General features: G+C 45.7%; 1 protein-coding gene and 1 non-coding gene across 3 annotated transcripts; both read right to left on the minus strand.

Moving 5' to 3' along the window:
* Nucleotides 1-67: 67 nt before the first annotated feature.
* EIF5 (eukaryotic translation initiation factor 5) lies at nucleotides 68-8,618 on the minus strand. Of its 2 annotated transcripts, none has more exons than XM_034992225.1 (12): nucleotides 8,529-8,618; nucleotides 8,175-8,394; nucleotides 6,940-7,080; nucleotides 6,754-6,835; nucleotides 6,301-6,473; nucleotides 5,911-6,022; nucleotides 4,770-4,912; nucleotides 4,357-4,515; nucleotides 3,863-4,024; nucleotides 3,412-3,576; nucleotides 2,925-3,059; nucleotides 68-2,347 (listed from the first exon to the last, which is right to left on the minus strand). In XM_034992225.1, exons 3-12 carry the CDS (start codon nucleotides 7,009-7,011, stop codon nucleotides 2,258-2,260), a joined length of 1,293 nt encoding a protein of 430 aa, XP_034848116.1. In that variant the 5' UTR covers nucleotides 7,012-7,080; nucleotides 8,175-8,394; nucleotides 8,529-8,618; the 3' UTR covers nucleotides 68-2,257. The 2 variants fall into 2 exon arrangements, with proteins under 2 accessions (XP_034848116.1, XP_034848115.1); XM_034992224.1 differs by having other exon boundaries at nucleotides 6,940-7,219.
* LOC118002756 lies at nucleotides 5,283-5,406 on the minus strand. Its single transcript, XR_004677144.1, has one exon. It is a non-coding gene; the product is annotated as a small nucleolar RNA SNORA28 (small nucleolar RNA).
* Nucleotides 8,619-12,004: the final 3,386 nt, after the last annotated feature.

Genomic DNA, 12,004 nt, shown 5'->3' on the forward strand with positions numbered 1-12,004 from the left:
GTTCAATGCTTCAATCTTATAAAATAAGAATCTAGATTAATTTTAATATTAAAACAGAGACAAAATATAATTTTAACATTGTTTTAATCAAGTAATGTAGCTGTTTGAAACAGGAAATTTTAAGACCATTGAATAGATCAAAGTGAAGGATTAATTAATTAAGGATAGCCTCTACGGATAAAACTATTATGTGGATTTGAATTCCACTGGAAGTTTGGCACCAGACTGAATACTAGTCTAAGCCAACATTTTCTCTTTAGTGTTTAGAAGCCCCAAACAGGTTTTCCTTCAGGTTAAAGAAAAACAAAAACAAAAACAACCAACCCCCCAACTGTAACAGAACCCCATTAGCTTGACATTGAGTATGCTGAATGTAACTTGGCTTACTTAGGTCACCACTATCTGCTTTAGAATTTCAGATGATGAAAGCAAATTGGCCTATGGCAAAGAATTTGAAACCTAAGCGAGATGTAAATTTGTAAAAATTTCATCTCTTTGGTGTGACAAAGCACATTCCCTCCAAGTAGGCGGGCTTCTGCTTCACTCATTAAAATCGATCAAAAGGCAGGGGACAGGGAAGGGATGGGGACCAATCTGTAGGTCTCCAGTTAAGACTACTTGATTTTTACCTCCTTGAAATATCAAGCTAACAAGGTTTTATTATATCAAATGTTTGTATAATTCCCATGTGAAAAATTCTTACATATGTTTTTATTTAGATCTTATTATAATGTGTGAAAATGGATCACAAAAGAAGAGGTGAATGATGTAAGCCAGGACTTCCAATAAAATTAACCCTTTGGGTTGTTGATTCCCAGTGTACTTTGTGGAAAGGAATAAATGCAACAAGATTTTCCCCTGAAGATGATTTCTCAGATATAGCCATAACCCATTATCAAGTGAGTTTAGATCAGCTAACTGAGCAAAGAATTCACCAGCAAGTTATTTCCAAATCTAAACCTCAGGATGGGCTGGGGTCAGGCCCCAATCACCTGCATTCAGCGGCCATCATGAGACTTCTTGGGTGTCTGGCTATAGTCAATGTGAAATAAAAAACACCTTAAGTCTTACACCAAAATACAGGCTTTAACTTGAAGTACGGTTTTAGCTTTTTTTAAAATAAGACGGGGGGGGGGGGGGGGGGGGGCAGCGGCGCAGAAATCAAGTCTGAGACAAAACAACTTATTTTGGCAAGATAGCAACCAAAACCTAAAAAGCATAAGCTGAGTATCCACATGTAAAAGGCATTAAAGAACAAACTATATTATCAGGAGAAAATCCACAATGAACAAAAAATACAGTATGCCTTTAACATTTTGAAACTGTAATTAAATCACAAGAATAAAAGTTGAAAAATGATGCTCAGTTTTTGCTAGAGATTAAGTGCACCTTTTCCTGCTTCCCCCAAATAAAATCATACCTTACTCTATAATCACACCCTAGTTTCAGAATTTTCTCAGTCAGTATAAAGCAACAGCTACATACACATAAAATGCTTATTTGTTAATGTAATAATTCCCCTGGCTCATCCAACGTGCAATGCACATGACTCCAAAGACTACAATTTGGGGTAAGTATACACAAACTGAAAAAAACACAATTCAAGTTTCAAAACCTGCTCTTAAAATTATTTATAGGACACTCAGGTCATTTTTACTTCTCAATAAGATAAAGATGTTGCACTGCCATTTGATTATCAGTCCACCTCGGCATGGCAAGAATGTACATTACCAGATGCCAATTTGAGGGACTGAACACTCGAAAGTACTATATTTCTCAATGGCTGATTAAGATAATTACAAGTAAGCTTATGTTTACATTCTGCTGAGGACATCTTTACAGTCTCAGCATCTAACAAAATCTAACAGGCTCCAAGAATCCTATCAGGTTAATGATGGCGCGGTATTGTAAAAAGGAGCCATTTCAGCTTAAGTCATTCAGAGCCAAAATCTGAAGAATGACCAAAATCAAATCTTTATTTAACTGTATAAATGTGATCCAAATGTGTCCACCACTAATTTTTCAAAAAGAAACATGCTATAAATAAGCAAACTATATCTGCTCACTGATATGTGTATGGACTCCCTAGATGTCTTGTTGGGCTTAATTACAGACCACTCACAGCAATACATTTTTAGTAGAAAGTGTAGCATGATGTTAAGCCATTTTAGCTTTTGCACATACATGTTGCACTTCTGGCTGATGATGCAGAAAGATTCGCAGCATTACACTGTTAAGCTGGGCAGCACCCACCCCTTTAAATGGCATCAATATCAATGTCATCATCCTTGTTGTCAGACTTCACAGCTTCAACTTTAGGTACACTGGCAGTCTTCGAATACACCACCTGATAAAACAATTTTATTGATTGTAAATCTTTATCCAAACAAACTTAGTTTTAAAAATAGTAATACAAATCAATGGTCAACGAAAAAGGACTACCCAGACACAGCCATTTTTTTTTTTTTTTTTTTTGAGGAAGTGTGGGGGGGGATGCGGAAGAGCAGCAGAAGCAGAGAATCCCAAGTAGGCTTCATAGATTTCATGCAGGGCTTGACCTCAAAACCCTGAGATCATGCCTTGGGTGGAAATCAAGAGTTGGATGCTTAACCAACTAAAAGCCACCCAGGCGCCCTACACACTTTGCACAAAAAGCTTTTGTTATTTGAAAACTAAGTTCTCTCTCAGCCTGATAGCATCTTAATTTTTATGGACAACTAGCAACTGTATACTCAACCTGCCATTAATTAAATACTCCTTTGAGAATTTATATGTCTATTTGCAATCATGTCTAGGGGCAGGAGAGATGTCCCCTAACCTTTACATTAACATAATTTCCCAAATTGAGACCATGTTTTGCTGCATCTAAAAATTTTAAGTTACTTGATTATCATTTTATAACCCCAAACCCTAACACAGTTTACCTCGATATTCTCATCTTCATCATCTTCTTCACCACCAGAAGACTCCTCTTCTGCTTCCTTCAACCACTTTATAAATGGTTCTGCTTTGACACGAATCTCTTTGGCAAGATCTTTTGAGACATATTTCTTAGAGGCCTAAAAAATGTTCAATACAATTTCCTTAGTTTGAGAAATCTAAAAATTAATTTATATAACCGCCTACACTGAGCTCTTTGAAGGGACTGGGTCATATCCTAATCTTGACTCAACAGATACATTTATTCAGCAAACAACTAACAATGAGTCTGAAAAAATCTAAATAAATACTTTCTTCCATTATTACTAGAGAGTTGCCATAGTGGTAATCACTGTAAGTTAATACCAGGGACTGCATTTCATGTAGAAGAAACTCAAGTATCAGAAGTTACTTCTTCCTAAATTGCCCCAAAATGGTCTCAATAAAACTTCTGATCTTCAAGAACCTGTTTCTATCTATCTAATTCCCCACCTTTTCTGACCAGCTGATGATGACTTCTTCTTCCAACAGATCTGCATCATACATCTCCTTCAAGATATGGGGAATCTTGGAAATGAGCTGAGCTTGATGCATTGCTACCACACACTCCAAACCATGAAGAAGGTACCGTTGAGCTTTTTTGTTGTTGTGACAAAACTGGAAATAAATGTGTTGGCATTAACAAGCTTTTAAAGAAGTTTCAAGTATACTCATTGTCTCAAGATCGTTCCTTAAGGCTGTGGCCTTAAGCAGTGGCTCAAAAAGTCAATACATAAAAATCTGTGTATTACTTTAACTATAAGAAACTATATACAGTATTTTCCAAATACTCCCGTGCTTGGTAAGGTTAGATCAATTATCTCCAGTTTTAGGATGACCGAGAACATGTTCCCAGGGTCACATAGCTCTAATCTCATTTATGAACCTAAAATAATTTGCTTACTCGTAGGAAATGGCGCCTGTATTTCTTAATTTGTTCTCTAATCTTCTCATTAAAAAGAACTTCAGTCAAAACAAGAGGACCCATGGCTTTTACATCCAGTCTTTCTGCTTCAGCAACAATTTCTTTGTCTGATGAGTCAATAATACCTTCTTCTTTCTTTTTCTGCAAATAAAAGGAACCAATTCAGTGAAATGGAGACACATTTTGCTCTTGAGATGCCAGTTAGTCCCCACTTTCATGGACTTTTTTCTTAATTTATTATAGTTCCAGGATTTTTCAATAAAAAGCACATGCCAAAGATAGTACCTGGAACCACCTCAGGAAGTATTTGAAAAAGTAAAATTAGCCTGGAGTTTGAGTATTCAAAAGATACCATGAGGAAAAGTTACACGCCAGGTAATCAGCATAAAGTAATAAACACCTTAACAAAAACCCAAGGCTTGAAACAGATCATCGAGAAAATATTTAAGTGCTCTTGAACCAAGTTATTTTACCTTAACAAAATCAAACAGAATATTGACCCGCTCTTCAACAGTCCTTTCCAAATCATCACTGAGTGTCAGAACTTTCGCGTGATCACTGATTTCATCCATTCTGCGTCTCTGCGCTTCCTCAGTTGTATCCTCCCCCCAATCATCATCCTCCTCTTCTTCCTGTCAAGAACCAAGTATGCTTAATGCCTTAAAAATGCAAAAAATACTAATTTCTAGTCATCTTAATGGCACCGGGTTAATTTTCCAAAAAAATAAATTGGACCTACACTAATTTAATCAACCACACATAACCAGGAACCAAGATACCACTGCAATGTTAAAACTGAGTTTCCTTATTTCTGCTCCCCTCCCCCACCAGGTATCGTATTTCACCCAGCTTAAGTGCTCACCACACCTTCACCCCAAACACTCACCGCAGCATGTGGAGGAGGACTGATCTCATTTGGTGGTGGGGGCGGGGGCGTCTCACTGCTGGACACAGAACCATTTTCCTTGTCTTTGCCCTTCCGGTTTTTCTTTTCCTTTTCTTTCTTCCCTGTACCACTATCACTATTCTCTACAGCAAAACAAAGAAAAAAGTTTAACACTATGTTTATGGTACACCTCACGAGAAACAGTGAGGAACCCTTGCCTCCTTTTGCTTTGGCACCTTCCCTCAGAAAACCTTACGTGAACACAATGCTACTTGTAATTCTAAGAGGAGTCACAGACCAAATTTATCCACTATCATTTCCTATATAAAAAAAACTCAGGTAAGGATGGAATGTCCACAAATAGAGATATTAACTGTTCGTTAAAATTAAGATGAAATGGTGGTATCTCGGAAAATGAGGTGGTTAGTGAAGGTTGGCACTCCTGGCCCTCTCATGCCCCATGAACACAAACAAGAGCACATCTCAACTGCACTTTAGCCCACAGCTGTTAACACTGTTTAAGTCTATATAACAGTTGCTCTCATGGAGGAGAACACTGGAATAGGTTAGACTTTATTGCTATAGCAAGCTCAAATTGTGTCAGGCAACTTCCATCATCTGCCACAGAGTGTTGCTTGCAATGTTCTAAAGCCATTTATTTGGGCTTAACGAGCCAGGACCCTGGTTCACAAAACAGTATTCCAGAAGTAGATCGTTTGCTGGGATCCCACCACCATTTTTAAAAAAAGATTTGAGAGAGAAAGAGAGTGAGCACGCTGCACGGAGAGGGAGAAGCAGACTCCCCCCTGAGCAGGGCTTGATCCCAGGACTCTGGGATCATGACCCCAGCCGGAAGCAGTCGCTCAACTGACCAAGCCACCCAGGTGCCCGTTTTACAATATCCATTTCACCTATTCTAAAAGGACAGGTCTTAAAAATCGACGACAGAGCAGAGCTTAAGTGGCAGCCTGTTCTTTTACCCTTAACGGTACATCTTTCGTAATCACAGATTCAGGAGAACAAGGCAAAAGAATTGGATATTCCTTATATCCTAGTTTCACAGCAGCAAAAAACCTTCCATTTTGTTTCCAACAATTAGCTGATTACATTAAGATCTTACAAGTTCATCATAAAGACTTACCAGGTGGGTTTTTGAGAATGAACGTGCAGAGTTTATGATGTGTGTCAAGCATGCCTCGATAGCCACAGGCTTTACAAGAATTACCTATTGTTTGCTTCTTTGGATTGACATGCTGCCAAAAAAAAGGGAAGTAAAAACAAGTATGTCATCTATGGCCTATGATAAAATTTTGCAAAGAACAAAAGTTAAAGTCTCTAACCGTAACTCCACCTTAATGTGTAAGAATATTTTTTCACAAAATGACCTAAAGACAGTTTCACAAAATGATCTAACTTAAAGATTTTGCTGCTTTACGTTTTATTTCCAATTAAGTTTGCTCTGCCTTGTCAGGAACATACATTTCATGATATCACAAAAGCAGATATGTAGTTTTTCCTCAAAAAGACTCACCAGCTCTGTTTCAGGATTCTCACACTCAGGACAGAGAACAAATTTTTTAATGAATCCATCCAACATGTCTTGCAGCTTATTCGCCTCATGAGATCCATTGACAATGTAACGGTCATTCTTAACATCAAACTGGGTCTGTGCTCCCAGCTCACAACCAAAATATTTGGTGGGATCTATGGGGGGGGGGAGGGGAGAAGGGAAAGATTAACTAAATCTTTGGCTACTCATTCACCCTTATACAAACATCCCTCCCTTACACTTTTATACTGGGTTGAAATGTATTGCTTGAGTAGTTTTGTTTAGCCAATAGCAACTAATAATCAATTGGTTTTCAAGCACAAGATTCCATTAACCCTGAAACTAGCATACAACTCAATCAAAACACACAGATCAAAGTTGTCACAACCATATTGATGCTACGCTTTTTCAGACTCCTTAAGAAGCATTACTTACACGTTGGAGGCCGATTAAGCGCCTTTGCAACGTCAACCATGTTGACTATAACTGTCTTGATACCATTTCCTTTGCCCTCAACCTAAAGAAAAAAATAATTCTGCATTAGCTACCCCAGGAGATGCAATCTTCAAAAATCTAGGAAAAGAGCTTAGGCCTCAAAACTAAAGCGGAGATCAGTATTACCTTGGCAATCAGACGGGGCATCTTGTAGCGATAGAACTGGTCTGACACACTGCGGTTGACATTGACAGACATTTTGGCTTATTAGTGGCTTTATCAATAAGATGAAGAGATCTTTGATTGCAACTTTTTGGTATCTTCTGTCTGGAGAAGAAGGGATGACATAAACGACTGCAAGAGTTCTCGGTCTCTGACATGAAAAAATTTTCGCCACTGAGGCTGTAAGCTTCTTGCTTGTATGCTATGTTTCCCCAATACAGGTACCAATGGCTGCGCAACAGCTCTGAAAGAGAAAGGAAGAGCACACACACCCCCCCTCCGTTTAGCGTGATTCCCGCGGGAGAAAGCCCCCCTTCACCTCCCGGTTAAGCGTGCCTCCTCCGGCTACATCGCGAAGCTTCCCAGTTCCCGGGAGGGGCGGCCAACATCCCCCTCTAACACGGAACACCTGTCGCCACACAGAAGGCCTCCAGCCGGGAGCCGCCAGGCTTCCCGCAACGAACTGCACCGCCTCAGCCGCGCTGGGTTTACACCGGAGCCAACACCAGCAGCCCGTCCAAGGTCTGCTCCGGTGGGGCGGCCATCTTTCAGCTGCGGGCGGACGCATCGCCTCTCCTCCGCAGACTAGGCCTCGGCGATGGAAGGACTTCCCCGACTCGGCCTCCACCCCCCTCCGGCCCTGCCAGCCTCCCCGCTCACTCGGGCGGCCCTGGACCGCTCGTTCAGCACCCGGGGCTCATTCGAAGAGACCCTGCCCCCCCACCCCAGGACACGCGGGCTCGCGGGACCGTGCGCGGACAGCGAGGCGACGACCGAGCACGGCCGCCGCCGCTCCTCCCCGTCCCCGCTCCGGCGCCCATGGCCCCCGGCCGCTCCGCTCGGGGCAGGGACCCCGCCACGCGCGCCGCGGGGAACGACAGCGGCCGAGGGGCGCCGGCCCGGGCCGCCCCCGCCCCCGCCCCCGGCGGGCGATGACTCATGAATGCAGCAGAGAGGCCTGAGTCAGCCCGCGCGGCGGGGGAGGGGCCGGGGCCCGGGCCCGGCGGGGGGAGGGGGCCGGGGCGGAAGAGTTGGGGCGGGAGAGGCGGGGGCCGGGGCCCGGGGCCCGGGGCGGAGGGCAGGGCGGCGGGGGCTCGGGGCCCGCCCGCCCGAACTGCGCCACACGCGCGCGCGGGTCACGCGGCGCGCCGCCATCTTGTGCGGCCGCCATCTCCCCGCCGGCCCGCCCGCGGACTCACCGTTTTCGTCAAATAAAGACATAAACCCAACGCTGCTCGCCCGGGACTGGGATGAAGTGAGGCGCGCGTGAACCCGAGTCCGAGGAGGGGCGGCGGAGGCGGCGGAGGCGGCGGAGCAGCGCAGCGAGCAGCGGCCGGGCCAGGCGCCGCCGAGCAGCGGGGAGGGGCTGTCCCAGCGACGTCCGGGGTCCACACCCTTCAGCGCCCGGGGCCTGGCGACCTGGCGCGGAGAGACGGCGCCGTGAGCCGCGGGCGTCGGGGCGCCTTCCCCGCCAGCCAGCGGCCCGCGGGGGTCGAGGGGGCGGGGAGGACTGGGGAGGGGGCGCGGGGCCGCCGCCCCTCCACCGGACTCACCTCTGGAATGTTCTCGCTCTGACTGAACAACGCCGCCGCCGCGCTCAAGCTACCCTTGGCCCCAGTGCCCGCCCCCCGCGCCAGGCAGCATCGTTCATTGGCCCGAGGCGCGCCCGAGCTTGCTCGTAATTGGCCCACATGTCACGTCAATCGCATCTTTCTCCGCCCCTCCCGCTTCCTGAGGCTCCTCTCGCCGCCTCAGCCCGCCCCCAGGCCCCGGGTCCTGGGTTCGTTCCCCTGCCCTCCCCTCCCCCGCCCTTCCCAGAGGTCTTCGCGGTCTCGCGAGAGCCGACTGGCCGCGACAGGGGGCTGGCTGCGGGGCCGCGCTTTGTCGGTTTGAGCGCCGGGGGAAGATGGCGGTTGGCTCCCCTCCCCCGTCGCCTTGGCCAGGCCGCGTTCCCGCCGAGCTCCCCTCGCGGCGGGGGCGCAGCCTCGCCCGGGGGCGGGGCGGGGAGGTCCTCTCTGCCTTTTCCGGGCCCTGGGGACTCCTGTGGTCGGGCTTCGAGGAGGAAGTTGGTCTTCCTCCCCGCCGCCTAGGCCTGGGCCGACTGCGATGATTGGAGGGCTGGGTCTTTCGTGCCAGGGGCTGTTTTTTAACCTCCGAAGCTGGGGTCCGGGTGTCACTTTGACAGCGTCGTCGTGCGGCGTCCCCGGCCCGCCGGCCTGGCTCTCTCTCGGGCACCGGGCCTGCAGGCCTGGCGGGGCTTGGCACTCCTGTGCACCGCCTTCTAAGGAGGGAAACCCCAAATTAGCCCGTGACTCCAGGACCCTCCTGAAAGCGTGCTCTGCTGTAACGTTGCTCAAAACAAACGTCCCATTGGGTTACCATTGCCGGAACCCACCACTCCCTTGTGGCTTCCTTGCCGGGCAAAGCATAGCCCGGAGCAGCTGTTCCTAATGAGGTTCCAGTGCCGTCCCTCGGAAGTGACTATTTAGAAAGAGCCTCTGATGCTTTCGTTCTGTTGAGGTGATCACAGAAACTCTCCCATTCTTTCGGAAACATATTTGGTTTAAAAGTTTGAATTGCGGGCGCCTGGGTGGCTCAGTCGTTAAGCGTCTGCCTTCGGCTCAGGTCATGGTCCCGGGGTCCTGGGATCGAGCCCCGCATGGGGCTCCCCGCTAGGCGGGAAGCCTGCTTCTCCCCCTCCCTCTCCCCTTGCTTGTGTTCCCTCTCTTGCTGTCTCTCTGTCAAATAAATAAAATCTTTAAAAAAAAAAAAATCGGACTTTCTTGCTGTAATACAGTATGTTCAGTGTTCAGGGAATAAGTGCTCTTCATTATTTAGATTTACTTTGCTCTCCAGCTCTTTAGATTGTCTTCACATTTTATGAATTAAATGAAAATGTTTTAAATGGTATTATTCTGTTCTGATTTAAATTTGGCCAAAATTGGGGCGCCTGGGTGGCTCAGTCGTTAAGCGTCTGCCTTCGGCTCAGGTCATGATCCCGGGGTCCTGGGATCGAGCCCCGCATCGGGCTCCCTGCTCCTTGGGAGCCTGCTTCTCCCTCTCCCACTCCCCCTGCTTGTGTTCCTGCTCTCGCTCTCGCTCTCTCTCTGTCAAATAAATAAATACAATCTTTAAAAAAAAAAGTTTGCATTGCGACTGTAAAAGCGCTTCCAGAGTGCACCATGAAATTTGAAAACATAGTTAGTTGGCTGTAGTAAAACCAAGAGCCAAATAAAGGAGCCATTGGTTCTAACCTGCTCTCTGCGGTCTCTAATGAGCTCTCAGGGTGAAGTGTCCCAGGCAGCAGCGTGGTTTTCCCAGGCTGGATAAAGTAGCATGCTGGTGAGGACAGGATGAAGTGGGTAAGGGGCTGCCCAATCGAATATGCAAGAAAGTTGGAATTGAAAGGTATGTTGATTTTTATCAAAGTTCAGGATACTCTTCCATGATTTACAAGCTTTATAAACCATTTAAAAATTGACAGTGTGGGTGGGGAAGTTAATAAAGGGGCGATCCAGAATTGAGGGAAGTAATTTATGTCTTTGCTGTAGGAGCTGATATTATCATCACACAGTGTATATGGTGCTGTATGATTCGTAGACCAAGTGCATAATGCTTTTTGGGTACCAGGATTCCCATCAGATCAACGGAAAAGGTAGATCCTAGACAAGCTGTTTTTGGCTCACCATGAAGCATGACCTAGCAGTATGGAAACACTGGAGTTTTTGCCCACAAATGACATTATTTTAGAAACTCTGTTGGAAAATAATGGGTATGAAACTAGTCTGAGGTAAGGGGCTTGCCTTGTCAGAATTGGTTTTTAATAAAGCTAAATACAATGTGAGTTATTATTTTGGGGCAGGTAGGTTTGATGTCCCCATATTTAATTTCATTTAAAAAGTTTGTACTGGGGCTCCTGGGTGGCTCGGTCGTTAAGCGCCTGCCTTCAGCTCAGGTCACGATCAAGTCCCACATCGAGCCCCGGCATCGGCATCGGGCTCCCTGCTCAGCGGGAAGCCTGCTTCTCCCTCTCTCACTCCTCTCGCTTGTGTTCTTCTCTTGCTGTGTCTCTTTCTGTCAAATAAATAAAATCTTTAAAAAAAATAAAATGAAAAGTTTGTACTAATTTTAACTTTAATTTTTAGCAGGTGTACCACTCATTTGTGTCTAATGAGGGGCAATTTTTAAAAAATTATTCTTAACCCTACTGTTTATTGAATGATTCTCATAGCGTAGAAATTTGCTAAGTGCTTTGAATACACTGTCTTATTCACTTCCTAGCCCCTATGGAGAATTTTTATTCCTATTTTACAAATAAGCAAACTGAGGCTTAGTGGAAAAAATTAAGCAACTTGCCCAAGATCACATGCTAGTAAGTGGCAGAGCTGGAATTTAAACCGAGATCTTTCTGACCCCCGAGTCTGTTCCCTTAACCATTACATGACCCAGCGTTCAGAGGTAAATATAAACATACATAAATCTAGGCAATTTTCAGGTGTAATCCCATTTAATCCTTTAACGATCATGTGAGGGAGTGTTGTTAGTCCCGTTCTACAGGTGAGGACAGAGTCAGGAAGATTAATTTTCTCGAAGTCACCTGTCTAATAAATGGTGAACCATGTTTGAACTCTAGCTTGACGCCAGGCTCATTGCACAATTCTGCCTCCTACTTCTGGCTCCCTGCCACATTTAGCTGCAGTTCCCCCAATTATGTGCTCACAGTTTGCTAAGTAATGGGCACTTGGTGCCTCTGAAATTGTTGTCAAATGAGTGCCTGAAATGCATTTCAGCACCTGCCTTCCTTGGATGGCAGGCATGGATAGCTGCTGAAAAGGTAAGTTAGTAAATTGGCCTTACGGTTATTTAGATATTGGTGTCTGTTCTGTTTAGCATGAATTTGCCCCCTCGAGCAAGATCAAGTCTGCGTGGACTGAAAGAACCTTGTGTTTCTGAGCTGTGGGCCACTGAGGGACCAGGACATTGCCCTCTGTGATGGGCTGTCTGGTTGGACAGCTGGCCTCTATGACGT

Source organism: Mirounga leonina, unplaced genomic scaffold (genome assembly GCF_011800145.1).
Source record: "Mirounga leonina isolate KUSES-001 unplaced genomic scaffold, KU_Mleo_1.0 Mir_82, whole genome shotgun sequence".
NCBI lineage: Eukaryota > Metazoa > Chordata > Mammalia > Carnivora > Phocidae > Mirounga > Mirounga leonina.